General features: G+C 41.6%; 1 protein-coding gene across 3 annotated transcripts; it reads right to left on the reverse strand.

The window, feature by feature from the left end:
* Window positions 1–33: 33 nt before the first annotated feature.
* Window positions 34–26,346, reverse strand: B3GALNT2 (beta-1,3-N-acetylgalactosaminyltransferase 2). 3 transcript variants are annotated; one of them, XM_080997743.1, is made up of 12 exons: window positions 26,030–26,346; window positions 20,234–20,381; window positions 18,908–19,008; window positions 18,278–18,471; window positions 16,494–16,589; window positions 8,529–8,639; window positions 7,663–7,741; window positions 6,750–6,933; window positions 4,990–5,106; window positions 3,612–3,771; window positions 3,023–3,079; window positions 34–1,019 (listed from the first exon to the last, which is right to left on the reverse strand). In XM_080997743.1, the coding sequence occupies exons 1-12, from the start codon at window positions 26,139–26,141 to the stop codon at window positions 885–887; spliced, it is 1,494 nt and encodes a 497-aa protein (XP_080853869.1). In that variant the 5' UTR covers window positions 26,142–26,346; the 3' UTR covers window positions 34–884. The 3 variants fall into 3 exon arrangements, with proteins under 3 accessions (XP_080853869.1, XP_080853868.1, XP_080853870.1); XM_080997742.1 differs by having other exon boundaries at window positions 4,981–5,106; window positions 26,030–26,345; XM_080997744.1 differs by lacking the exons at window positions 20,234–20,381; window positions 26,030–26,346 and adding an exon at window positions 19,892–20,218 and having other exon boundaries at window positions 4,981–5,106.
* Window positions 26,347–26,764: the final 418 nt, after the last annotated feature.

The following is a 26,764-nucleotide window of genomic DNA, read 5'->3' on the forward strand; positions in this document are numbered from 1 at the left end:
TCTCATTATTATAGATATAATCATAAGATCTCGAGAATTAAAAACTGAGGTATTCTCATTGTCCGCCTGGCCTGAGGGCACTGCATTACTAGCAAGCATAACACTACTAAGTAAACACAGCTACTAGCGGCACAATCCTACACCATGCCTGCCCCCCACCCGCCCAGTGGGGTATAGGATCGCTGCCTGAGTGCTCCATAGTCACACCACCACATGGGAGAAAGGACCTGCTACCCTGATTCCCTCATCCACTGGTGCAATGAAATGTAGAATTACTGCAGCATTCACCACCTTATAGTGCCCATAAGTGGAATACTGGTACACTAACTTATGCTTCCCTCCTGCGTTGGCACAGTAGTGCGGGCCTCTTTACATACTTATTTTTACAGTAGTACACTTATATTCCTACGGCTAGACTTAAATCCTTGTTCTTTTTGCATATTAATGAATGAGAGGTTAAGCTTATCTACATCGGTCATTTAAAGAAAATTGCTTTACTTCACATTTAGCTTTGTAAAACTCCTATAGAGAATATGGAAATCGAAAGGCTCCCTTTACAAAAGAAAAGATGTAGAAAACATTGTTAAAAGGGCCATTTGACACAAAACAAATTACCTGTGTGAATCCGCCTGTGAGAATAAGTGAATTCCATGTATAGTTTGGCACCCACAGCAAACATATTTCCTCTTTTTCCATGTAATCTGGGGGCGGGGGGGGGACACATACACACAATTGCCACTTACCCACACTTAATATTTGTCACAAGTGACAAACTACACAGGAGACTGATGTTGTGTCTTATGAAAGGAAATTCTTTTCAGAAACCACTGAGAGCCTTTCCTGTTATCACTGCAAACTAGTTTCCTCATGCTGTTGGCCAGTGTTCATCTTTCATCACATTTGCAGGGATCTCCACAACGTTCCTTGACTTTCCAGAGCTCTGCAAGCTCCTCTGGAGAATACTGTGGAGACGACAACATACCACTCTCACATGTCTTCTCACACAACCAGAGATTGTCCTGTTTGAGAGAATTATTTCAGAGACTCTTTAACAGGAAACAAAACATGGCAAACATTGATAAGAAGATAGTTCCAGTGATAGTTCCAAAGGCAGTTCGTATTAGTTATACAAGTATCCTCTTGTAACAAGATTTTAAAATATAGACAGCAGGGATAGGCAGATAAAGGGGTAGTGAGAAACTAAAGAAGAGCAGAAGTCAAAGATTTCCTCAATAAATAACTAGAAATATATTGCTGGCAACAGGAACCAAACGCTTAAGACTGAATCTTAAATTACTGGATTGCTTCATCCAGCAAGTCACCAGGTTAGATGCCACGCAGCAATCAGGAGTTGTGGCATTGCAGCTCTCATGGCCAATGGGTAGGGATGATTGGAACTGTAGTCAAGCATCCTCTGCAAGGCCAGATTCCCCATCCCATACTCTCTGTTTGGCAAAGATTTGCTAAATACAACTGATTCTCAGACCCCTGGAATGGATGCAGTGTTTTGCTACCCCGAGCCAAGAAACTAGGACACTGATGGCGAACCTTTTAGAGACCGAGTGTCAAACTGAAACCCAAAACCCACTTATTTATCATAAAGTACCAACATGGCAATTTAACCTGTACAGTGGTACCTCGGGTTAAGTACTTAATTCGTTCCGGAAGTCCGTACTTAACCTGAAGACCACTTTAGCTAATGGGGCCTCCTGCTGCTGCCATGCCGCCGGAGCACGATTTCTGTTCTCATCCTGAAGCAAAGTTCATAACCTGAAGCACTATTTCTGGGATAGTGGAGTCTGTAACCTGAAGCGTATGTAACCCGAGGTATCACTGTATATCTCCTTTTTTTCCTGTGTGTTTCACATTTCTTCTTTATGACTGCTGTTGTAATAAATAATCCTTCATAAAAGTTATTGCATTACATTCTTCTTTAATTGTCTTTCCATTGATATATAATGTTATGGTATAACTCAGTGCTTTTTTCCAAAAATATGTTTAGGGGTACTCTCATTTTGACTCAAGAAAATCACCACTGGGGAAAAACAAATACAGTTCAAATTGGGAAAAATAAATACAGTGAATTTCTTCTCCCATTAAATTCACAAAATGTTTAGGGGTATGTGTCCCCACAGAAAAAAACCACTGGTATTACTCCAAAACAGAGTTGTGTTATGAGCCATCAAACCTTGGAAATACATTTTTTCCAGAAGGTTCCACAATTAGGGCCACTAGTGTACACTGGAGGGCTGTACCAAGAGCCACCCTTTCCCAATTTTTAATATATGAGAATAATGATTGCATGCACACATAAAAATAAATAAACCCAGCCATATGGGTGGGAAATAAATAAATATTATTCTTGTTGTTGTTTTGCTGTTTCTTCGGCTGCCGTTTGATCGCAGCCTCCACAGAATGAATTTCTCTGTTAGCCCAACAAATAGGTAAACCCAGCAGCCCCTTCTTAGGTTGCCTTCTTTATATGCTTACTGACCTTGGAGTTAAGCCCTGCTGAACTCAAGGCGGCTTACTCCCGAGTAGGAAAAAGAGACTGGTGGGAGGCCCTGACGCATCAAAAGTCAGTGCGTGCTCAGCCCCTCAATACTCGCCAGGCCCTGGTGCCACAAGCTTTGGACGGCGTGCGAGAGCCCTCCTCTCCTCCCCTGCCACCCCAGGCACAGAAGCTATGGCCATGCTGGGGTGATGGCGCACATGCCCACAGAGAGGGCTTTGAGTGGCCTTTGCCACGCATGCTGTAGGTTTGCCACCACTGCTGTAGGAGAAGCAAAGCATGCACATAGCATGCCGTGCCAGGAAAATACAGTCATGGGGAAAAGGAAGTACACCCTCTTTGAACTCTGGTTTTACATATGAGGACATAATAACAATCATCTGTTCCTTAGCCGTCTTAAAATTCTTTACAGCTCAATCTAAGCAGATTTGCACTGAGTGAAATGGCGCTGATTCCCAAGTACATGTATGTAGGATTCTCAGTTACTTAACAAATCAAGTAAAAACATACCTGATAGCGTTTTGGCCCAATGGCTGCCATCCAAATACCCATACTCACATCTTCACCCTAAATGCACACATTTAAATCAAAATAAAAGCCAAAATGAAGAAATGAGTTCAGTTTCAACAAAGACTCAAGGTGGCACACACTTCATCATTTAAGCTTGTGCTGAGTTTCATAAGTAAATATTTAACAAAAAACTATGGTGTATAGGTGTGTTGTTGTGTTTGAAGCATATAGATGTCATCACATCCATATTTGAGGTAATGGAGCACTTCCATGCAACCAGAAACCCCCAAGCCAAGTGTAATGCTGTGTAACTTTTGGCTTTGATCCAAAACCGCACAAGTCTAACAATGGACTTATTCCTGAACAAGGGAATGAGGGAAGCCCTTGCCAACCTGGGGGTTGTGTAGCCACTGCAGAGTTCACATATCCATATAGAAGCTCTTGGAATGGACTCCTCCAAAACAACAACAACAACTCTCAATCCCAATATTAGAATGCTAGGCTGGGGGGAAATGGAATGTCTGTTTATAAAATAAATAGGATTACATATACACAAACCTATCTCCATTCCTCCTGTGAAAATACTTGCCTGATATATCTTTAATCTCTCTGAGTTTCTTGCAAGCCATTCTACAATGTCTTTGGAAATTACATAACCAGATCCACAAGCAAAGGCTGGGTATGCGGGACTTGGATACTCTAGCTCTTGCCACTTCCCAGTGCGGTCGACAGCCCAATTTAATCTGAAACTTGAGACCAAAATCAAGTTATTTTGACAGAATGTTAATAGCTCTTTAATTCTGACTAAGGGAGAGGAAACCCTTTCTCTAGGACTGGCAACTAGTCAATTTAATCATCAGGACTAGTCCCTACAGAGAAGGAGCTCACTCTCATGTCTGACCCCTTTAATCTTTCAGGCAGCAACTTGCAATTTTTTGTGCTGCCACCTGTTCCTTTTTTTCAATATACAAGTAGAAAAGTAGCCCCTATGTGCCCCACTTTTTGGCTTTTAAAGTTCTTTACACATTTTATTTTTCCTATTTTTGTGGGGGTTTGTCGGCACCGTGAAATAGTGAGATCATTCACCTTGTAGTGCAGAAAAAAATTTTATCACAGGATTCATGAAAAAACAACGAAGGCTAGTTAACCTCTCTTCTTTCCCCATCTCCCTGCTTATATTTGCCTCCTCTACAGTATCAAGGGAATTATTGATACCTCTAGAAAAAGCTTTGACATCCACCTTCACTCCCACCCAGCATTTTTGCCAATCTAAGCAAAGGCATCATGAGGAAATCCAAAGAAGTTGCAAGAGAAGACTGATACCAGAAACCAGCCCCCAAAACAAACCAATACATCATCATGCAAATCAATCTCTGGAGCATGTAGGCAGTATTGATTCTGCAGTTCAGCTGCTTATTAAATATACTTCATATCTGAATGAACCTATAAGGAAATTCATAGATGCAATGGGACTTTCCTTCCTTCCCTTGCCCAGAGCAGATGGATGTTGTAGATAAGGGGGAGGTCTGGTAGCACAAGCAGAAATCTTTGTACAAGCAGGATGCCAGAAATGGAAAACCATCCATCATTTATGCTATCTAGAAATATTGTATTTGATTCAGCAGTTAGAGGTTTATATAGAATGCAAATCAAAATATTGGTTCAAGTATGGCTTGGACCCTTAAATTGCAACCAGAGTTGCAAATTTCCTTAAATATACTTTCTGTTATTAGTGTGTTCATGCTTACTCACTTATACTCTGCAACAAGATGAAAATAAAACAAACATTTAAAAACAATATTTGGTGTTTGTTTTCTGGGTTTAAAATATCCCCTATGCTCCCCATTATTTTTCAACCATAAGCTCCTTCAGTGCAAGGATACCTATTGCCTATGAAACTGTACAGCAGCAGAAACACTACTGGTGTAAACAATTTATTTAAATGCAAACAAACATACTTTCCCCACCAAGTATTTGGTCTGCCTAAGTTTTTAAGCTTTATTCTGTTGAACATAGCCTCCAAATCTATGTAGCAGTCATCATCCGTCTTCAGCAATACGTTGAAACTAGCGGCTTCTACTGTCCTGTAGCCAAATAAAAAACAATGAGACTATTATTGGGTTGTTGTTTTATTATGCATTTTGTGGTTTGATATTCCGGTTTTACACTGTGAACTGCCCTGAGACCTGTGGGTATAGGGCGTAATACAAATCTAATAAATAAATAAAAAAAGTAAACTACAAAAGTCCCTTAAAATGCATTGAAACTACTGACAAAAGTCCCTTAAAATGCATTGAAACTACTGTAATAACTACACTGAAACAGGTCTGATGCAATAGGATGATCAATGCTTCAACATTTCGGCTTCTATACCTTTAATACAGGTTTTCCCAGTGCAGCACCCATGCAGCACTCTTACCCTTCCCACATCCAGCCCTAAAGTCTAGAGGTACTCTAGAAAAATAAAGACAGCAGACAGGTGCAATAAGAGGAAAAGGAGCCCCTTCCTGCCAGCACCAGGGGAGCGACAAGGAGTAGGACAGCGGAAGGGGGGGCGAAGGCAAGGGTAAGGGAAAAAGACATCACCCTTGTATTCTGGTTCTTGGGAAGTAACTTGCCTTTTAGTCTCGCCAGTTTGCCTTCTTTGCCATGGGTGTTTTGCCACTGGGCATGGCCCCCACCATGGCAGAAGGACACACTCAACATCCCATTGGCCCCAAAGGTTCTGGCCCCTTGCTTTAATGGCTGCATCGAGGAAGGAATGCAACTTTTCAGTTGCCCAGCACTATTGCATGATAATCCACAGGAGCTGAAATTCCCTCTCCGACAGCAGTTAAAAATAAAGAGCTCTAATTCTGAAATGTTTGTCATCTTCAGCCTAATAAGAAATGCTGTCATCTTTCGTCTTCCTCTTCTGGCACTGGGAGGCAACTGTTTGTTCTAATTAAGACTCACTGAAACCCATATAAGAAAAAGAAAAAGGGGGCGGGGCTCCAATAATATTTTATTAGTAGTAGGATACTCCTGTAAGATGTGATAGAGGGCAAATAGTGCAATATCCCACCCTTACATTAGGAAAGTGAAGGTGGTAGCCTTCTGGAAAAGGGAAAGCCAGGCTCCTGTTTACCCTTGTAATTGAACAGAAGTATACTTTAGCACTGGAGAGGAGGAATGCAGGCTGTTTTTTTTATTTTGAAAAATCCCCCAACAGAGAGTAGAGGGTAGGGAGACTTCTCAATGCTTTTAATGACCCTACATATCCACTGTGTAGGAAGGAATGCACAACTATTATCATACTTTAAAAACTCAAAAATAGGAGAAAAAGCAATAATGCAGTAATGTAAATATGAAGGATTGGGGAGGGGAGAAGTTTGTTGTATGCATGTAATATAATTGTCAAGAATATACCATGCTGTCATACTTCATGTGGCAAGCATAGCAGCAAAGGACATAGTAATTTGGGGAATCAATTTTATTTTAATATAACATAACATACATCTGTTACTGGGAAAATGTGGCCCCACAAGGAGGAGGGCAGTCAGGGAACAGACATACACAAACAGTGGGGAAATATGCACATTTTAATTGTATTGGAATCTTTAAAAAGGCCCATGGTCATTTCAAGTTACAGTTCATTCACACCTGCAAATAATCCACAACATCAAGGCATTTATAATTCTGCACCAGATAAACCAGGCAAAACCCTCAAACATTTCTCCCAACTTACCATCGATAGAAGTTCAGTAATTTGGCTGGAACATTTCTGTATGTATCAATTACATCAACAAAAACAATATCATCATAAGTGTTGCTTTCTACTTTCAATAAGGCATCTTCCTCTTCAAGTTTATTTATATGATGCGTGAATCTTTCAGGGCGACTCTGTAGGCTTTTAAGGAGTGCCTCTCCCTCTGATAATGAGATAGGAAAATGGTAAGCTTTCAAAAATCATATGTATCTAACATTGAAATGATCACTCTGTAGAACTGATTATAGGTTTTCTCACATATTTAAAATATCAACAAAAACGTAACTAGATTGAAAATTAACAGCTTCTTAAGACAAAGACTCATAAGTGAAAATCAGTGAAAATTAGGTTGCGGCCAGGGATGCATTGGAAAAATAATTATCTTTCCTAGATTTTTAAAAAATACACTTTACTTTGCAACAGAAATATTCTCTTCCTAAGTTAAGGGTATTAAAAAAAGGTCTCTGCAAGATGAGAATTCTGAGATTCTCAAGAATATTTAACATCCAATGTACTACTACTTCACCTTGATAAATACTGAAAGAAACGATTATCTTCACATATTGGAAAATGACCCCCCAAGGGCTGTGGTGAAGCTTCTCTGTCCCACATAACACAGGAAAAGTCCAAATCACACCTGAGAGCTAGGATGCAGTATGGCCAGGCGGCTTTGCGCTTTCTGCCAGAGCTATTTGTAAGCAATCAAAGAAGTTGCAACAGTTTCCGTCAGATGGGATGTTCCAGGATTGCGGTAGCCGACTACAAGCTGCACAACCCCAGAGCCATACAGTATCTCAGGCAGCTCTGTCAGGAGTCAACTAACTTTAAAACACTAGAGGGAGCAAGCATCAAACAGCAGTGCCTTAATAAGAGTATATGTTTTGATGCCTACCTTGAATTGTGTAAATAAAGCCTCCAGCAATCCCTTCCACACCTTGTGTAAATTCATGTGGCAATGACCCTTCCCCTGCCTATTGTGCACAATGATTAAACAGAAGAGAATTAGTTAAACTTTTGCTACAGAAATATCACTGCTACAAAACTAATATGGTTTGAAACTAGTTACTGCCATGGTTTCCTCCAACATTTTGTCCGAAGAATTGATTAAATGTTGCAGCCCTAATCAAATGCAAGTGTTCAGAGCAGCTAGTAAACCATTACTCTGATGCCATAAAGTGGCAAAATATGGCAGAGCTGCAATGAGTTCACCTTTATTCCTAGCAGGAATACTAGATCCCCACTGCATCTAGTATTAGAAATAGAGATTCCTAAGATAAGTCAATCTTATGGTTATCCAAAGTAGACCTGCAGTTCAAAAAACATACTAGAAGATGGTATGATACAGGTATATAAAGAGGAATTATGATATTTTGTTATTTTATACTCAACATGCCCAACATGCTTGTTATATCAATATAGTTATAACAATTCAGAGCCATTTGTTCTTGGCTAAAATGCATTAGCTAATAAGGCAACTGCCCTCCATAATGGCTTTCAAGATGGAAGTAGTCATAAAGAGTTAGAAGCATTCGCATTTCCCCTCTGGAGATTCTATTTAAGATTATGAATTTATACAGATGTATAAACTAGAAATACTCAAAACTATTATAAGATGATAAAATGATCCAAATGCACCATTTTGATTTCAAGTAAAACAAAAACATATTTAAGAGGTTACTTAAGAATTTGACCTGCTTAAAATGTTTACCAAAATGCTGCCCTATTATAATCATTATATGGAGGAATAAAAGGACAGACCGTAGTGATTCTGAAGACACCTCCGCCATCATTCACCATCACTTTGTGAAGATTTCTAGAAACTAGGCCTTGCAGATCCTGGCTTTCCCACACAATAGTGCCTTCAAAACTCTGTCAAAAAAGTCACCACTTACTATTAACAATATATCTGTATGTGTACACACTAGACAAATGAATTTTTTTACAGACTTTTAGACTCTTTGCAGAACAGAATAAACTTGAAGAACTGAAGTTTAATTTTCATGTACAAATCCTTAAATACTGGATTTGGAGAGGAGTACAGAAAATGAAGGATAAGACAAATCTTTAATAATTTTCAGCCTTATATTGTTCCTCACCAGACATTTTAACACAACTCTCCAAATTTTAAAAGCTGTAGTTTAACAGTGGTGTTTTTTTTTTAATCCTCTTACATCTGAGATAAAAAACAGTGAAGTACTTGAGAGTTTTTTATGTATCTGGCTAAGGCCACATATCTACTAAACATGAAACACCACCAAATATCAACAGGGCCAAGAATACTAGCAGTGATGTGACCAAGTCTGCTGAGGATACTAAATTGTTTGGGGTCGTTAAAGAAAAAAGAGATTGCAAAGTGCTCCCAAAGGACCTCTCCAAATCAGCGTTTGAAACTCCCATTGTTCTATGTGCATTTTGAGCTCTGGGTGCAGTACTGTGCCTAAGATTTCAGATTAAAATTGCCACTGTTACTCAGAAGTAAATTCCAACCAAGTTCAAGGGTGCTTTCTCCCAAGTAAAACATGCATGCATTGGGGACCTGAAAAAATTCATTTATTTTAAACCCAACATGTTTTGTTTTGTTTAGGTTTTAGTTGCCTTGTTTAATGTACTTTTAATTTGAAATATACTAGCCAGTTAGTTATGATGGTTTAAGTCAGGCTTCCTCAAACTCGGCCCTCCAAATGTTTTGAGACTACAGTTCCCATCTTCCCTGACCGCTGGTCCTGCTAGCTAGGGATCAAGGGACTGGAAGGTCAAAAACATCTGGAGGGCTGAGTTTGAGGAAGAAGTGCATGTTAAAGTGTTATCTACCTCAGATTCTCACAGTGATGCTTAAAATCAAAACAAATTTTGGAGTGGGATCATTGAAGGACCCTTAAGTCTTAGGTTTGCGTACTGGACACTCAAGGTGGGTCTCTGCCATCAGTTGTATAGGCCTTTAATATGTGTTAATTGTGGTGCCAAAAAGAGATATTTATATGAAGGAAAGGGGGTGTAGGGAGAATCCAGGGCTTGTTTGCAGAGTAGAAGGAAAGGATGACCTTTTTCTGCCTCCCCACTTCCTACTACTCTCTGAAGAGTGTAGAAGGGACCTTGTTTAAGAATATTAGGAGGTGGGGCAGGGGAAGCATGGCTTTGTTTTTGGAAAGCTTCAGGTGAGGACTAGACCATGTGAAAAATGAACATAAGATTTTAGTTGCAGTTCATTCATTTTCACCTTTGTATTGTTATAAAAAAGTGTGCCTAGACATTCCATTGTTTTGCCTAGGTTTAAGGTGCCATTTAGCTCCTAGCTTTCATATTTTAGTTTCTAACACTGCTCCAAATTGAGTGAATGAGTGGTAAAATGGCAAATGTAATTCAATACAGACAAGTCAAAAGTGATACATGTTGCGGCAAAATATCTTAATTTCACATATATGCTCATGGGGGTCTGAACTGGAGGTGACACCAGGAACAAGACCTTGGGGTCTTAGTAGATAGCTCAATGAAGATGTTGACCCAGTGCTCAGAAGCCATGAAAAAGGCAAAATCCGACTTCCGGGGTGGCGCCATCGGCAATGGCGGACTCCCTCTTAACTGGAGGGACTAGCTCTGCGTGAAACGGGTCTTTTCCGCTACGGCGAAGCGGGGACCCTGTTAAAAATCACAGGCGGATGAAGCCTGTGACCATGGGACTCGGCGGGCACCCTTAGCGCCCCCCCAACCCGCAAAGGAACCCACTAACGGGCTCCGAAGTGAAGAGGGGGAAGTGGCACGGTGCTGTGAGTCAACTGCTATTTCCGTGGAGCGAAGCCGCATAGCCGTTGCCGGAGAGCGCTGCCTTTTTCCTGGGACAATTTGGCTTCTAAAATAAGCACCCGTGAGTACTTAAACTTTGAACAATCGGACTTTAAATAAGGACTTGCGAGCAGAAAGGAATTGGACTTAAAAATTTACTTCAATTTGGTACTGAAACGGGAAGGTCTAAACAGGAAGTCAGCCTTCCGTTTCTTTGTAGACAGAATAAAGCAAAGACAACGTAAACTAGAGCTCAGAAAATCGCTTCGAAAGGATTGGCTTTCATCATTTAAAATTGTTGAACCCCCCTTCGGCAGCAGGAGAAGAAGGGGGATCTTTTTTGGACTGTTTAAACCTGCAGAAGTGAGTTTAAAGTAAAGTAACTTTCCACCGTCCTGATCCTGGAGCGGGGTGTCAGGACTGACGTTTGAAGCTCATTGACCAGAGACAAACGTTTTTGACAGATAGTTAAAAGAAGAGAAACATAGTGAGTCCACTGTTTCCTTTCGCATTTTAAAGGAACAAATATTGACAAAATATCTCAAAAAGGATACTTTGTTGCAAGAACAAATAGAAGTTCTCCCCCTAGAGGGAGACTGTGAAACTGTAACTAATTCCAGGGAGCTTGCAGCTGTCACAGATTACAATCGTGGGAATGGACTTGTGACCTTGTAGGACAATGTATTCAGATGCTCTGTTGTGTGCTCTCTGTAAAACAAGTGCCCTACTGGAACAGTTAAATGAGAAGACGGATTTGATGACTAATGCGGTCAGAATTTTTGAACAGGCACTGGGAAACTATGTGGAGCCCACCCAGGAATTAGATCAGGAGTGTGTCCTGACAGAGCAGATGAGAGAAAAGGATGTTGCTGAATCTTGGGCGCCAGAGATGGAGGGAGCTGCGGCCTTGCAGGAACATGAGCTTTTGGATTTGACAAATGAACTTGGAAAAAGCCAGATTTGGAAAGATAAAGTTTGGATTGGTCTGGAAACGGGGGGTTGGATAGACCCCCCTATGCAGGGATGTTTGGACTTTCCGAGTCTGGCAATGGGCCGTGAGATGTTTGGAGCTGTGGGGGCTCTCAATTTTGGAGGGATTCTGAAACATGTTTTTAAATACCACATGGAGTTGAGTCTGGTCTATGGAAAAGGGGCTGATTTGTTGAAAAGGGCCAAAAACATCACCAAGCTGGAGTTCCCACGAGTGAAAGGAGAATATGAAGAAGAGCTGCGGAAGGGACATGGAAGAGACTTAAGGGCCTCGGATATAAGGTTACCAGGTTAATGCGCTAGATCGATGGGATAAAAAGGACTGACAAAACCCGGGACCAGGAGGAAGGGACGCTGGATGAAGATTGGATTGTTTTTATTTCTTTTTTTTTTATTACCAGGATTGTTTTATAAAATTGAGGAATGTTAGAAAAATGTTGGAACGAAATTACTTGGCTCTAGCAAAAATGTTTAAAGAATTAGGTAAGAATATTATGGTTGTGAGAAGTCGGTAAAAATAAGATTTAAGTTTTAAGTTTTAAGGTTTTCTATAAGATAAGATGAAAATAGATTAAGGTAATGTAATGACAGAATATTATGAAATATGGAAAGGATTTGCTGCGATAATTATTAACTAGGATACAAAAAAAGGGAGGAGGAGGAGGTCAAAGAAAAAAGGTAATGAGAGTTGAGGATTCGAGAATGATGGATTTATTTTTGTCTGTGTGGTGTATTTTTGTTTTTTGAATTTGTATTGTTTGATGTGGTTTGTTTTTTCTTTGTTTTTTCTTTTTTCTTTTTCTGCTTTGTTTTTTCTCTGTAATTCAAAAAATTTTCAATAAATATCATTTAAAAAAAACAAAAGAAAAAGGCAAAATCCATGCTAGAGATCATTAGGAAAGCAATCAAAAATAAAGCTGCCTGTATCCTAATGCCATTATACAAATCTATGGTGTAACTGTTGTTGGAATGCTGTGTATGTTTCTGGTCACCTCGCCTCAAAAATACCTAATCCTTCCCCTGGGCACTCATTTTCCTAGTTAGTGCCTACCCAGTAGTTTTAAGGAATTTTTCCTATCCCAACATTCCCCATTATCTTCAGATGCTTAAGGATGGGATTTCATACGTGCCAAGATATTTTCTTTCCACCCTAAAAGAGTGAGCACATTGAAGCATATATTAAAACATGGTTCTACTTCATTTCACATAAACATTTTCCTGTTTAATAGTTGCTTATGAAAGAGGCAGTTCAATAGCTTGTGGCATATTTCTGATGGCCCTTCTCATTTTTAGTGACTCACATTTAGCTCATACCCCAATTTATTCACTGGCTATGAAAGAAGAACAGAAACTTATTCTCCTTTACAGGCAAACCCCCAAACACTTCTCCCAAGCCTATTTGGGGAGACTACAGAGGTAAGTATCCATCTCTCATCTTCCATTGCAATATGTTATCATGGTTATGCTTGTGACTGGTTGGAATGGCATGTTACAACAGTAGTAATTTTCCACAAGCACTGTTATTTCCCGATCCTGTTTTCCCCTTCACTGGGACACCTTCAAAGCACTGTGTGTGTATCTGCATCCAGTTTACAATTGCATCTTGTCTCCTTAAGGAATTAATGTATGTTGATTTGCTTTATGAAGGGGGGAGTGTAGACATTCAAACAACATTTTTTACAGTGAAAAATAAATGGCTGGGGCTTAAAATTGGTAGAGGTCTCTATGAGAAAGTAGCAAAATCAATTATCACGCCTTGCTAACTTTCGTTGAAGGCTGCCTACTACAGTTGAATAATCAAAGAATAAAACATAGACTATATGCAATTTCCCCCAGTGCACTAAGGTCAAATCTGCTGCTTTTATTAATGTGTTAAACCACAGTGAACATTAACCACAGTAAAAACTGAGGCACTATGGTGTCTGTTGTTGTTCAGATTGCTGCTCATTAATAAATGCATAAAAGACATAACTGTGTCAGGGATGAATAAACGCTGCTTTAAACTAGTGTCTTACAAACTCTTCTTCTTTCGCTATTTATTTTGGCTGTGGGCTCCCTGAGCCTAAAGCTTTAAGAAACAGAATAATAGTGGCCTGAAAAACAAGTGTTCAGAGATTTCCTTCCTGCAATAATACGGGTGCAGTTTAACCCCGAAGAGGGATAGACTTTATCCAGTTTTATCAATACATTTATTTTGCAATTCCTCTTCCAGTGTATTGTCCCTGGCACACAATAAAAAGTCTGCTAAAATTAAATTGAATAAAGATAAGACACATCAAAATATCAATAATTTAAAACCAACAACACTTTTTATCACATAATCATCTAAATAAAAATGTTTTATGTCATCTAAATATCTGGAATGATGGGCTGAGATAGTTCTCACACAAAGCTAATTCCAGGGGAGTAACAAAAAAAGCTGCTGATTAAGCAAGACCTTCATATTCTGCTCTTAGAAGATGAGGAGGGATGGTCAAACTATGTTGACCTTTAGTTATAAGTAACATCTTTCATTTAACAGCGAAAGTATTGTTTTGTTTGTTTATTGTGCATTTCTTGAATTTCTATCCCACCCTTCCTCCCAAAGAAGCTCAAACCAGCAATAAAACAACAAACAAATGTTAAAAACATGCTCTCCACAGAAGCATTAAACCTATGGTTCACTAAAATCAGGACATATGTATTTTAGAAGAAGTTTGTATTACAGACAACTCTCAATTCATGCAGGGGTTATTTTCCGGGCCTCCATGTTTGTAACCAAAATAACATATATTGGGAGCGCCCAGCTTTATCTGTTGATGGACGGCCGCCCTGCCTGACTCGGCCCCGGACACACTGACCAGATGCTTGGAAGCTGTGGCTGGATGGCCGCATGGGAGCCGGTTGAATCCTTCGAAGACAGAGGTCCTCTGGCTGGGTTGGGATGACACAGGGTTGGGGGGCCAATTCCCATCTCTTGCGGGAGCTCGATTAGTGCTAGCACCTTCTGTCAAGAGCTTGGGTGTAACCTTCCATGCCTCCCTTTCCATGAAGGCGCAGGTTGCAGCCACAGCAAAGGTGGCATTTTTCCATCGCCGTATTACGCAGTTGGTCCCTTACCTTTCTCGCCCTGAACTGGCCACAGTGATCCAGGCTTGATTATTGTAACTCGCTCTACGAGGGACTGCCCTTGAAGCTGACCCAGAAACTCCAGCAGGTGTAGAATGCCGCGACGAGGCTCCTTACAGGGTCCTTGCCGCGAGATCACATTCATCCAGTGCTTTACCAACTGCACTGGCTCCCGGTGAAGTACAGGGTCAGGTTTAAGGTGCTGGTTTTGACCTTTAAAGCCCTATGTGGCCTAGGCCCCATATACCTAAGGGACCACCTCTCCTGGCATGTCCCGCGGAGGACTTTAAGGTCCACAAATAACACCACTTTGGAGGTCCTGAGCCTCAAGGAGGTTAGATTGGTTTCAACTAGGGCCAGGGCCTTTTCAGCACTGGACCCGACGTGGTGGAATGCTCTGTCACAAGAGACTAGGGCCCTGCGGGACTTGACATCTTTTCACAGGGTCTGCAAGACAGAGCTGTTCCGCCTGGCCTTTGGTTTGGACTCAGTCTGACCCCTATGTTTCCCTCCCCTTATGGTCTTGATTTATCAGCTACTTTAAAATGAGGCTGCATTTTAAATTGCATTTTAACCTGTATTTTAAATTGGTTTGTTTCCCCCTCCCCTTATCCCCCTATTATGTTTTTACTGTGAATTTTATTGGTGTTAGCCGCCCTGAGCCCGGCTCTGGCCAGGGAGGGCGGGGTATAAATAAAAATTATTATTATTATTAGGCACATGAGCCAGAGGGCAGCTGATGTGTGAGGAAGCAGCTGCTGCTGCGCTACCCCACATGTCAACTGTTAGGTGGGGAGGCCTCAACAAAACCGCACTGGGCCTTCAGTTCAGGACACCATCCTTTTTGGGCTCCAAGGAGGATCTCCTCACAAGCCAGAAGGACTCTCCAGGGTGCTACCCATTTCCAGCACCACACATGTGCACAGTTGCATGCAAATGGAGCTTGCGTAAATAGGGAGTTGCCTGTACTGAAATGATTTGCCCATTTTAAAACTTATTACAGTGGTACCTCAGGTTACATACGCTTCAGGTTACATACGCTTCAGGTTACAGACTCCACTAACCCAGAAACAGTGCTTCAGGTTAAGAACAGAAATTGTGCTCCGGTGGCGCGGCGGCAGCAGGAGGCCCCATTAGCTAAAGTGGTGCTTCAGGTTAAGAACAGTTTCAGGTTAAGTATGGACCTCCAGAACAAATTAAGTACTTAACCCGAGGTACCACTGTACATTTTTCTTCCATACTTCTCTCTTCACTGGAGGAACGTGCAGGAGGGATAATATTTTTTTCTCTCATTCATTTTCAGAATAGGCCCATGATGGAAATATCTAATATTCCAATTTTATAGGTGGAAAACAGGATAAGAAATAGAATTGTGCTCTAGGGCTCTCTCTATACTTTAATCTACATTAGGATTTGGACCCAAGTCTAAATGCAGAACTCCATTCTCTGGCCAGATCTATTCATTCTCTTCCATATTAAGTACGAAACAGAATTTTAGAATGCAATATAATGCCTCTTCTTTTTTACCCCATGAATAAAAGCTGCCTAAAATCCACTGCCTCTACTCACGAGGGCTTGGAGACAATTCTCTTGAAAGCTTATAATGCCGCCTCCCCATTAAGTTATTGGAATGTTAAGAAGATTTCAGTTACTTACAGATGAGCAGAATGAGAGTGCACTGAGCTACAAAAAGATATGGTTGCTAGCACCGAGTATGTGTGACATTTCACAGTCTCAAATCCATTAATAATTTAATAATTACAGGAAAAAAGCTGAAGAATTCTTAATAGATAAAAAAACCAAATGCCATTGTAAAGAACTAGTTTAGATACACTCCACACATACCTCAGGCAGAATGAACTGTTCTACAGGTTTATACCAGAGTCTGTTTACTTGCACTCCACAGCTAGCTGGACTAAAGCGAGCACTGAAGAGAGCCTCCTATGAAAACAAAAAGCAACACATTTGTAAGCCATGAATGCTATTAAGGTTAATTAATATTCACACACTCTTGACCAATTTACAACATTCAAATATAGTTGTAGATACAGGAGAACATGCAATCACCTGCATGCTTTTTACATGGCCTGCCCACTCTTGAAAAAATCCTATAAAAAGGTAAGCTTCAAAGACTCTACACCTAAAATGCAAATATGCATTGCTAAATAATGGAGGAGGGGAAGCTTTCAAGTCCCTATATTAAGACTTCAGGGCCTTAGCCAACACCTTGCACACTTAAAGGTACCCATGTCAGAATAAAAATACCACAGACTACATTTGAAATGTCCACATCAATAATATGCAAACCTCCATTTCAGGATATCTCAAATGCAGTCCTAATAGCAGAACAACCCACATTTGCATTCAAATGTTACCTATTTTAATCCAATCTCATACAAGCCTTTATAGAATTTTTGGAACTGGTTGTGGGATGGGTAAGGAAAATGGTTGTGCTTGTTTACTACCCATACATTAGTAGAAATTATCAGAAACCACTCCTGGGTGATCTGGCACATGCAAGACTCTTCTCTTGCCAAAGCAAACTATCCCCTCTGTGTTTCAATGCTGGTCATAGAAGGGGCTTTCCTCCTCCTGTTGCTAACATAAAAACCAAGCAGTCTGGCGCAGGAGGAATACAGTGACCTGTTCCTCCTCCACAAGCCTGCTTGGAATTTCTGGTCTCTGTGGCTACCAGGCAAGTTGTTAAATACAAGGGTTTTTGCATACTTCCTTTACTGTTATTACTATTACTGCATAAGTAACGCCAAATGTAATCCCACATATAATACATTCCCAGGCTGCTAATTTAAACTCTAAAGTGCATTGCAAAGCAGTCCTCTGACTCAAGTTGCAAAGCAGACCTGTGACTTAAGCCTGGACTTTCAGCTACACTACATAAATAGCTACTTTAAAATCCACTGAAAGAATTGTACCTAACATAACTCATTTACCATGAGCCTCTGGAAAGCCATTATACGGAATATGCCTTCCATCACAATGGATTCAAAGCATCAGGGCTGGCAGGAAGCAAATTAATATCTAGTTTTAACACCCACTGCAAGGTAGAATCATTTATTTATTTAATATCCCATCTTTTAGGCTGCAACCCCTTTCATTGCATCTTATAAAATCACCAAAAACACAACCCATGCAAGCAAGCAAAGGAGCCAAGCCATATCCTACAGCAGAAGGAGACCCACCTAGATTCATCAGCCATTAAAATCTAGACAAAAATTAATTTAATGGCCTAATGAAGAAAAATGAATCTGTGTTCCCTTTCCCTGTGCCTAATTATTTTAGAGCAGACAGAAGACTATCAGAAATCATAGTTAAACCATCTTCTTCAATGTTTTGGCACAAAACATAGAGAGGGCATAGAAATATCTGACTTTTTGCCCTTTTCTATTTATTTCTCCTCCCATATACCCACCCCATGAATCCTATTCTTACTGACTCACAAATGTCAAAGAACTTTCAAGGAACAAATTGTTTGACAATTGCAGGTTATGGCACTACAGTCCACGCTATGCGTTCGTTTATCATAGATACCTGTTACCTCTCCTTTATTCTACACTTAGAAAAAGGCTGTGGATTTTGTTCATTCTATTAGGACAACTACAGCAGCATACCTCCTGCTCTGCCTGGTACAGTTTCACTGTTATGTTTCTCTGGAATCCTACACCCTCAGCATCGTAGAACACCCCAAGACTGGTGATGACAATCGGGTAAAGGACTTTGAAATGCACACTGACAACTCTATCTTCCAAGAGCGCTGAAGTGTCATCCTCTGGCAAATTGAATGCTTCAACTTCTTGATTCAGCACTATTGGAAGGGGGGGGAGTAACAAAGAGCACAACAGAAGTCAATTTAAAAAAGGTGATTGAGAGAAAGCAACTCTTGAACACGCTTATTACAGAAGACATGGATTTTTTCCATATTAATTACAATCACTGGCAAGTGCAGTGGATAATGTACTTAGAAACAGCTTACACTTTAATCCCTAAGACATTTACTTAAAAGTATATCCAACTGCACCAATTAAGAAGAGTGGGTGGGCTCGATGTAAAACAAAGAAGGGGTCCTTGCTAAAACTGTCATAACAGCCTAAAAATGTTTGGCTTAGTATGAGAGATTTCTAGTGTAAAAATAGCTCAATGGGCAATAAACTGCAGCAGTTGCAATGTTCGCAGAGCTAATTAGCTATAAGCATATGCTACATAATAAGCAATCCATCCAAAAGATTTCTAAAAGTTTTTACCTGGGTTAGTGATGTTCAGAAGTCTGCATGAATAAGGATCTTCTCTATCTTCTACTGGCACATCACATCCATGTGCACCAATTATAAACTTCACAAGGACACTAAAATATTGTCATTAACAACATTTACTGATTTCTGTTCCATAATTTTCAGAATTATGAAGACTGCTTCACACAAGAAAACCACAACACACTTCACCCACTTTTGTCCTTTACAAAAGATTAATGCTGCAACCCTAAAGCGGGGGCAGGTGGGGACAGGAGAACTGAAGGCAGATTAACTGCTCCATCCACCACACTTTGCCATCTTTTCCCAGGATTTTATTTTTTTTTTAAAGCTCCTGGGCTGTAGTGTTTTCTGTGGTTTGGGGGCATGCAGTGGAGGTGGGGAGATATTTGATCCTTTGGATCCAAGCCATCTGCTAGTCAGGCTAATCTTCCCTGTCACATCCCCTATTCAGCCCTAGTGATGTTCTTGTTTTATACCCCACCTTTCTCCCTGACAGAGACTCAAGGCAGCTTACAGATAAACTAAGAATAGCTAAAACATAGAAAAAGAAACAATAACTAAAAAAACAATTAAAGTCAGCTGAAGTTTCTGCAGTAGTGAAGGGCATCTAATATGGGCATTCAACATCAGAGCTTGCTCTCCAAGGTTGGAGCAATCCTCCTACTCTTGGAGGGAGAGCTCTGATGTTTCAGATGCTTCATGGGATGCTGTCCAAGAAACCACAGATTTTCAGGGCTCAAGGTATAAAAAGGAAGGACTTCCCTGTGCAACTTGTTTACTTGTTTCTGTGGAGTAGCAATTCTAAGTTTCCTCAGTTATTTGAAAGAGAAAACTAGACACTGGTATTCATTCCAGATTAATTAAAATGAGATTAATGATCTTCTAAATGTTTTCCCCCATAAAGGATTAATAATCACAGAAATGATTTATTAAAAGCCAGTAAAATTAGCATGGAAACCTATTACATCCACTTGCCTTGTTTTGCTGCCATCTTTTTTCAACAGTAATGCATATCTTAATATGTAATGAAGTGTCATCCTGGAGTATTCCAGCTACATAGGACAGTATTATGACATGTTCATTAAAAGAATAAAGAAAAGCACTGTCAAGCAGATGAGCATTTTAATTTAGGTCAGGACACTTCTTGTTGGAGAATTCAGAAGCAGGCAACAGAATTCACTATAACTTAGCGGGGGGGTTTGCGTTATTTAAAGAATATTTTGAACTAATTCCACTTATTGAAGATTCTCATAAATGAGCTTGGATACTAGGTTTTGAGGTTCATAAGAGAAGGAACAAGCAACTCTTTGGAATTACCGTTGGCTCAGTCCTGGGTGCTGCTTCAAATGCCTGAACCAAGTGTTCCGTATAGCATTCCGCAACCCATCATTATGTCGTGCAGACAGTACCCCTACGATGACATCATAATGTTTCGGTTTCCAATGAGGAAAGAAAGCCAGTAGACCTAGGAAGTAGAAATTAACAATGCTTTACTAGAAAAGCAAGTGCACAAGTAGGGTGGCGAGAGCTATAGGAAGATCATTCAAATGGTGGTGAAATGGTAAACAATACTGGGGCAGTAACTTTAAAAAAACAACACAACACTGGAAGCTGATTTTAGTTTGCATTAACTTGCTAACTCTTCAACCAGAATTAACTAAATACAAGCTAAACAAGCCAAACCTGTGTAACAAGAGAAGAAATCTTTAAAAATAATAAGCTATTTCTTAGATTAATAGGTAAAGAACACAAGGGATTTAGAAATGCAATTTCACATATTTGAGGAGTTTGAAGCTTTGGCACAAGAGCACTTTACACACTAAAATGAATGGATTGCATATAATTTGAAGCCTGCAATACTGAGAAGATAAAGCTATTATTGTATAGTTAACATTAATATAAACCAAGGCAGAATTTGGGGCGTCTCAGTGGTTTGTATACAATGCAGTCCCATAAGTTCAAGGATTCCCACTAGAACTTCCGCCTCCCATCCCCAACGTGTGTCCCACACCCTCCCAAATCTGCTCCAGAGGGTTGGGGGAACTCACAAAATAGATTTAGGGAGCACGTGGACAGGGGGAAAGAAAAGTTTATTAAGCAAGCAAGAATCCTTGTGCTAAAGGGACGCTTACTTAGCACTGCATTGGAAATGAGCCAGTACTCTGAAATTTTCATGAGGGAGAAAAGGAAGGTTATATGTTTTAAACTGCATTCTCAGCTAAACATATGCATATCCAACTGCTATGGCGAAAAGCTTCACACAAAAACTTACAATAAACAAATTTTCCTTTACACTAAGGCATTTTCCTAAACTGAGACTAAATAAACATGACATAATCCTAGTCAATTGAGAAAGATAGGCTTGTATCTTCAGTTATTCTATAATGGAAATGCTCAGATGTATATTTAGCACTGGCAAGAGATCAGTTTCATCTCACTCTGCTTAATTTGAGATTGCATCCAAAAAAATTAAGATGACAAATCAACTAAGTGCCTGGACAGCTTAGAACAACTACTGCACGTAAGGCAGGAAGAGGTAATTTCAGAAGTCTAATTTTAGCATATCCCAAAAGATTTTCAAATTTACATTGCATGTTCAAGATTTAACAGCATGGTGACATTTCATAATATCACTGTCTTCTATGAGTATCTTATATAATATATTGTTGCTGGCACACAGTTTCAAGAATGGAATCCTGTAGTCACAAGAGTATAAATTTGAATTACAAAAGGTTTACACCAGGCATAGGCAAACTTGGCCCTCCAGATGTTTTGCGACTACAATTCCCATCACCCCTGGTCCTGTTAGCTAGGGATGATGGGAGTTGTAGTCCCAAAACATCTGGAGGGCCAAGTTTGCCTATGCCTGGTTTACACAATAGGTTCAATCTAAGGAGGAAATGCTCTAAAATTCACACTAAAAAAATAGCTGGGCACAAGTGCCACACATATGGAGAGAGTGAGTTGGTGTTATACAGCCAAGGAAAATTCCCCTCCGAGTCAATTAAGTGAGTGGAAGTCACTTTACACTCCTGATCTCATTGCCATGAGTCCACAATTCCACCCACATCTCTCTGTAAGAACAGGGTAGTGGGCACCCTCTCCAATTTCAAACCCCAATTTTAATCTAGTCCTGGTCACCAGCTATGCAGTGGTACAATAAAGGTTGTGACTGTTTAAATATATCTGTCCACCTCTTGCTGCCCCAGAACTCCAGGCTTCCTCTCCAACATGGAATTGAGGAAGAGATAGGAATTATTCCTGCAGTTTCACTCTGCAGTCTACATAGAAAGATTCTGCAACTGAGGGGAAGATCCCCGGCCCCACATTCCAAAGTGGGGCTTGGCCTGGGCTGAGCTGCTCAGCAGTCCAGCACCATTCAAATCCCCTGTTCCCCTGCCCCAAAGACTGTCCAATTTAGAGCTGAAGAGGAAACAGAAGATTATTGTGGTCCACCTCTGTGGGGGAACAGGGACAAAGAGAGGGAAAAGATCTTAGCTATCAATACCAGTCAAAATCTGTGAACCATGTTTTCACTGTTGCTGGTTTTAGATGTGTTATACCCTTGACCTAAGCTTTTGAAGAAAGTGATGCCAACCTAAAAAAAAAGAGTCTGCAAATGTGTTTTAGTACTCCTGTCTCCAGGCTGTTTTTTGATCTGTGGAAAGCATGCTTGTTATTATTTCTGTGTATTATTTCTGTGCTTGTTATTATGCAAGTATTTGATAGCCAGTATTAGGACAAAGTAAAACCCATCAAATATATCCTGATAATGTCTCAAGGAATCTAAGGAGTTTCTGGTCGAAGAGACTTTTCTTTGTACATTTTACTAGAATTTCTTAGAATATCTGGGTTGCTTCTGAAGCTATAATGTATATTTGTCCCTACTAGCTATATGAAGCTGTTGGAAGTGGTTATCAGGGGATTTGGAACACTGTGTCATCAGTATGCTGATAATACCCAGCTCTACTTCTCAGTTACATCTAAGTCAGGTGTGGCTGTGGAAGTCCTGGACCAGTGCCTGGAAGCAGTGGTGGGCTGGATGAGGTCCAGTCTGAACCTGGCAAGATTAAAGTTCTCTGGGTGTGTGGTTCTTGGGTATAGAAATTAGGCAGATTGCACTTCTCCTAAAGGAACAAGTACCTGGTCTTGGGGTTCTCATTGAGCTACTTTCGTCACTGGAGACTCAAGCAGCCTAGGAGTACCTTTCACCAGCTAAGACCATTCATGGACAGGAATAGCCTTGCCACATTGGTCCATACATCAGCAACTCCAAAATTGGATTACTGCGGTGTGCTCTGTGGAGGGCTTCCCTTGAAGCTGGTCTAGGAGCTTTAGCTGGTACAAAACTCATAGTCATTAGATTCAGGGAGTATTCTACAACTCCAAGTTGGAACGAAAGACTAGTATGAATCTAACTTTGTCCTAATTCAATTCAAACACAGTTTTGCTCCCCAAAACACTAACTGATTTGTTCCTAAACCTCACAAAAAAACACCTTCAGTCATCACATGGTCTTTGGACCACTTATGGAGCAGTAAGCCGCCATGCACAAAGCTCAATGCACTTTTTGTGTCATAGCCCTAATGCCACATCCACAGTAAAAGGCAGGTAACTAATCAGAGGTACAGCAACAGGATGAAAACACTGGTGTTTGCCACTACATGTAACTACGGTAAGTAGAAACACGAGGGAATTAGAATCCAATTCATAAAGCTACTTAAGGAGCAGGTCTAACACATAATTAGCTCCCAGTTCTAGTTACTTTTGAAAGCTAAACTGCTACCTGGACCCCAGAGAAGGATAAAGAATGGAGGCAGACTACAAGTCTGAATGAAACCACTTTGATGGTTTTATGCTGTGAAGCAGTCTATAAATTTATTAATGAGAATAGGGGAAAGCAGGAACTTGAGATCCCAACTATACACCCAACAGTTCACTGAACTCTGCAGGAGAGGGCCTCCTGAAGACACCATCTTACAAGGAGGTTCATTCCACATGATACAGGAAACTGACTTTTAGTGTGGTGGCACCTACCCTTTGAAACTCCTTTCCATTAAACATTAGGCAGGTGCTAGAGACAACAGGTGCTGTCTCATTGTCTTTTCAGTGCCTATTAAAGATCTTCATTTTTCAACATGGCTTTTCAGTGGAAATCTGTTACATATGAAATTGTTTCTACCTATGGAATTGTTGTTGTTAAATTTATGTCTTGCCCTGTCCTTTCTCTCAACAGCAACAAACACACCCGTAAAACACCTCATAACAATCTGAACATGGATATAGGCTGAGAAGTATCTCTACTAAAAAGGCTTGTTGGAAGGAGCTGAGGATGGTTTTACTGTAATATTGCTCTGGGATATTTTATGGAACAATACATAAATGGAATAAAAAAACCTAACTAATTAACTAGATGGACAAAGAGCAGAGTGGTGTGTCTTGGACCCTCTTGGTAGAAGCAAACAGGTAAACTTTGTAAACAAGACTAAGCAAAAGGTCTGAGAGTAGGTGCAACCAAAGTTTAAGTTTCACTACACTCTGAGAGGAACGTTTGCAATTTTGCCCCTATCCTAATTTCAAAAGAGATCTGATGATCTTGAAGGCAGCATGTTTGTCATAAATACTCAAGAGAACAAAGGGACTGGGGTCTAATTTATTGGGCCATTTTTTTCCTTCAGCATGTGATAGACAAATACATACTAGTTCACTGATTGATGACAATTTACTCCAAAGTACTCCAGCATTTGGTTTCATTAAATCTGTTTCGTATGATCAGCCCAGTAGATGGCCAAATCATACAGTATTCTGTCAGTAATTTGGTTTGCAATTCTTTTCCCCCAGAAGTTTTCTTCCCGAGTTTCTTAGTGCCGACTTATTCCTTTATTTAAATAGTTTGGCTAGCACATATTCTTTTCCAATCTGTCTTGAACCAACAGAGATCCCCAAAAATTAAATTTTAGGAAAGGAATGCCTAGAGGCCTCCTCCTCCTCATCCATCTTTAGTTGCTTCAATAATAATGGATGACTGGATAGGAGTCCCCACCCCTCAGGTCAATAGCCAGGTTGAGGGTTCCTCCTGCCCACAACACATACACAGGATTTCCTTTTCCTCAGGCATGTTAGTTCTTAGCTCACCTCTAACTTTCCCCCCTAGTCTAGATGAGCATTACAAGCCAAAAATGACTATCTTGAGAGGAAGGCTCATTGAACTCATTCACTTCTCAATAAGAACACATATGGAAAAGGTGGCTTAGAGTCTTGTCTTATCTTATTTATGCTTTATGAGGAATCTTTTGCCACTATTCAATTCTCCTACAAACCAAGTGGGGACTAAGCCAACCTCCTTTCTCATTTGCTCTCATCTTTTTCTGTGTGCCTTATTTTTACAGCACTTCCCTCCTACCTTTGTCCCAACTTCTCTCCCAGTGCCTGGGTGAATTATGCCCTTCATTCCCTCAACCTCCCCCCCCCCCGCCTTCCGCCTCCCTCATGCCTCCTGATCCACAATCCCCTGCTCTACACTTCTCCCGCGGGTGCCCCATCTCCTAAACTCCCTCCAAAACGAAGGAGGCAAACCACCTTCCCCACCCTCTGAGGGGGCGGTTTTTGCACCCCGCCGTCTCCCGGCTGCTTTCGCCAGTAACCTTGCTTGCCTGGGGGGGGGGGGAGGCAGCACGTCGCCATCCCCTGCTCTACCAATACCTAAGTTTTTTTGGGGGGGAGGCGGGCACTACCTTCGCCCCTTGCCCTTCTCCCTCGCCCTCAGGAGGCAGCAGCCCACTACGGGCGACGCCAGGTGAGCCCTCCTGAGAGCGGGGAAAGGGGGCTCAACAGGCGCTTGGCAGGGCTCCGTCAAGGGCAGCCTGCCCAGAGCGCCCCCCAAAAGCTGGAGCCGGGCCTGCCTCTACCCGTTGCCCTTCCCTTCCCTCCACACAGGGCGAGAAAGGCGCCCACCCACCTTCACCCCCCATGCAGGCTTCTCTCCCACCTCACCTCACGCCCGAGGGAAGAGCAGGGTGAAATGCCGCCCGCCCGCCCACCCCTCCTTCCCTTAGGGAGGCGGGCAGGCGGGCGCCGCTCCCCGCTTGCTCCCTCCCTCCCTCCCCGACCTACCTGCCGGGTGCTGCTTCCCGGGGCCACTCGCCGGGCAGCTGAGGAGGAGCAGCCAGAGGTGCAGCACGACCCCGACCACACACGGGCACAGAAGGACCAACCAATTTCGCATTGGCCGCCGCCGGCCCCTTCGCAGCCGTTACGGACCTCTTAGCAGGGACCAGGAAGAAGGGGCTGGGGAGGGGGGTGACCCGGAGGAACAAGAGGAGGCGCCTCGCTTCCTCCCCCGGCTCTCTCCGAGGCAGCGCGAGCGGCGGCGGCGGGGCTCTGCCGGCCGCCTCTTCTCCAGCCCCTCCCGCGGCCGGCCCAGCGCCAGAGCCCCGCCCCCAACGGGGAAACGCGTGTGCGCACAGCCGGAGCTCCTGACTACAATCCCCACAATGCCTGGCGGCGAAGAGGTGGCCGCCGGAGGCCTCCGGCTCCTCCCCTGGGGATGCCCCGCAGCAAGCCTCGGATCGGCAGAAATAAATGAGAGTCAGCGCCGCGCGAAATAATAACAATGAATTTCATTTCAATGGCTCTCTCTCTTTTCTGCTTTATATAACCTTTATATAGCCTTTCACGTGGGAGGCTTTCTGTCATGTCAGCTTGAGCTCCCCTCTCTGGACTGAAGCGCTTTACCAGCGTTTGAACGTGGGAAGCCAGCATTTTTTAAACGCCCACGCCTCCGAAGAACTTGCGGGTGGGAGGCGAGAACTAGACCTGGCTCTTCCCCAGCAGCAGCGTCCCGCGCCT

The sequence above is a fragment of the Podarcis pityusensis genome, assembly GCF_964106645.2.
Source record: "Podarcis pityusensis genome assembly, chromosome: 3".
NCBI lineage: Eukaryota > Metazoa > Chordata > Lepidosauria > Squamata > Lacertidae > Podarcis > Podarcis pityusensis.

Excerpts from the sequence above, each read along its gene's own strand:
- B3GALNT2 (XM_080997742.1), bottom strand. The coding sequence starts at position 26,141 with ATGCGAAATTGGTTGGTCCTTCTGTGCCCGTGTGTGGTCGGGGTCGTG. Across the intron at positions 20,382-26,029 it reads CGGGAAGCAGCACCCGGCAG|GTCTACTGGCTTTCTTTCCT; the intron begins GTAGGTCGGGGA and ends TCTACTTCCTAG. Across the intron at positions 7,742-8,528 it reads GTGTCTTCAGAATCACTACG|GCAGGGGAAGGGTCATTGCC; the intron begins GTCTGTCCTTTT and ends TGTGCACAATAG.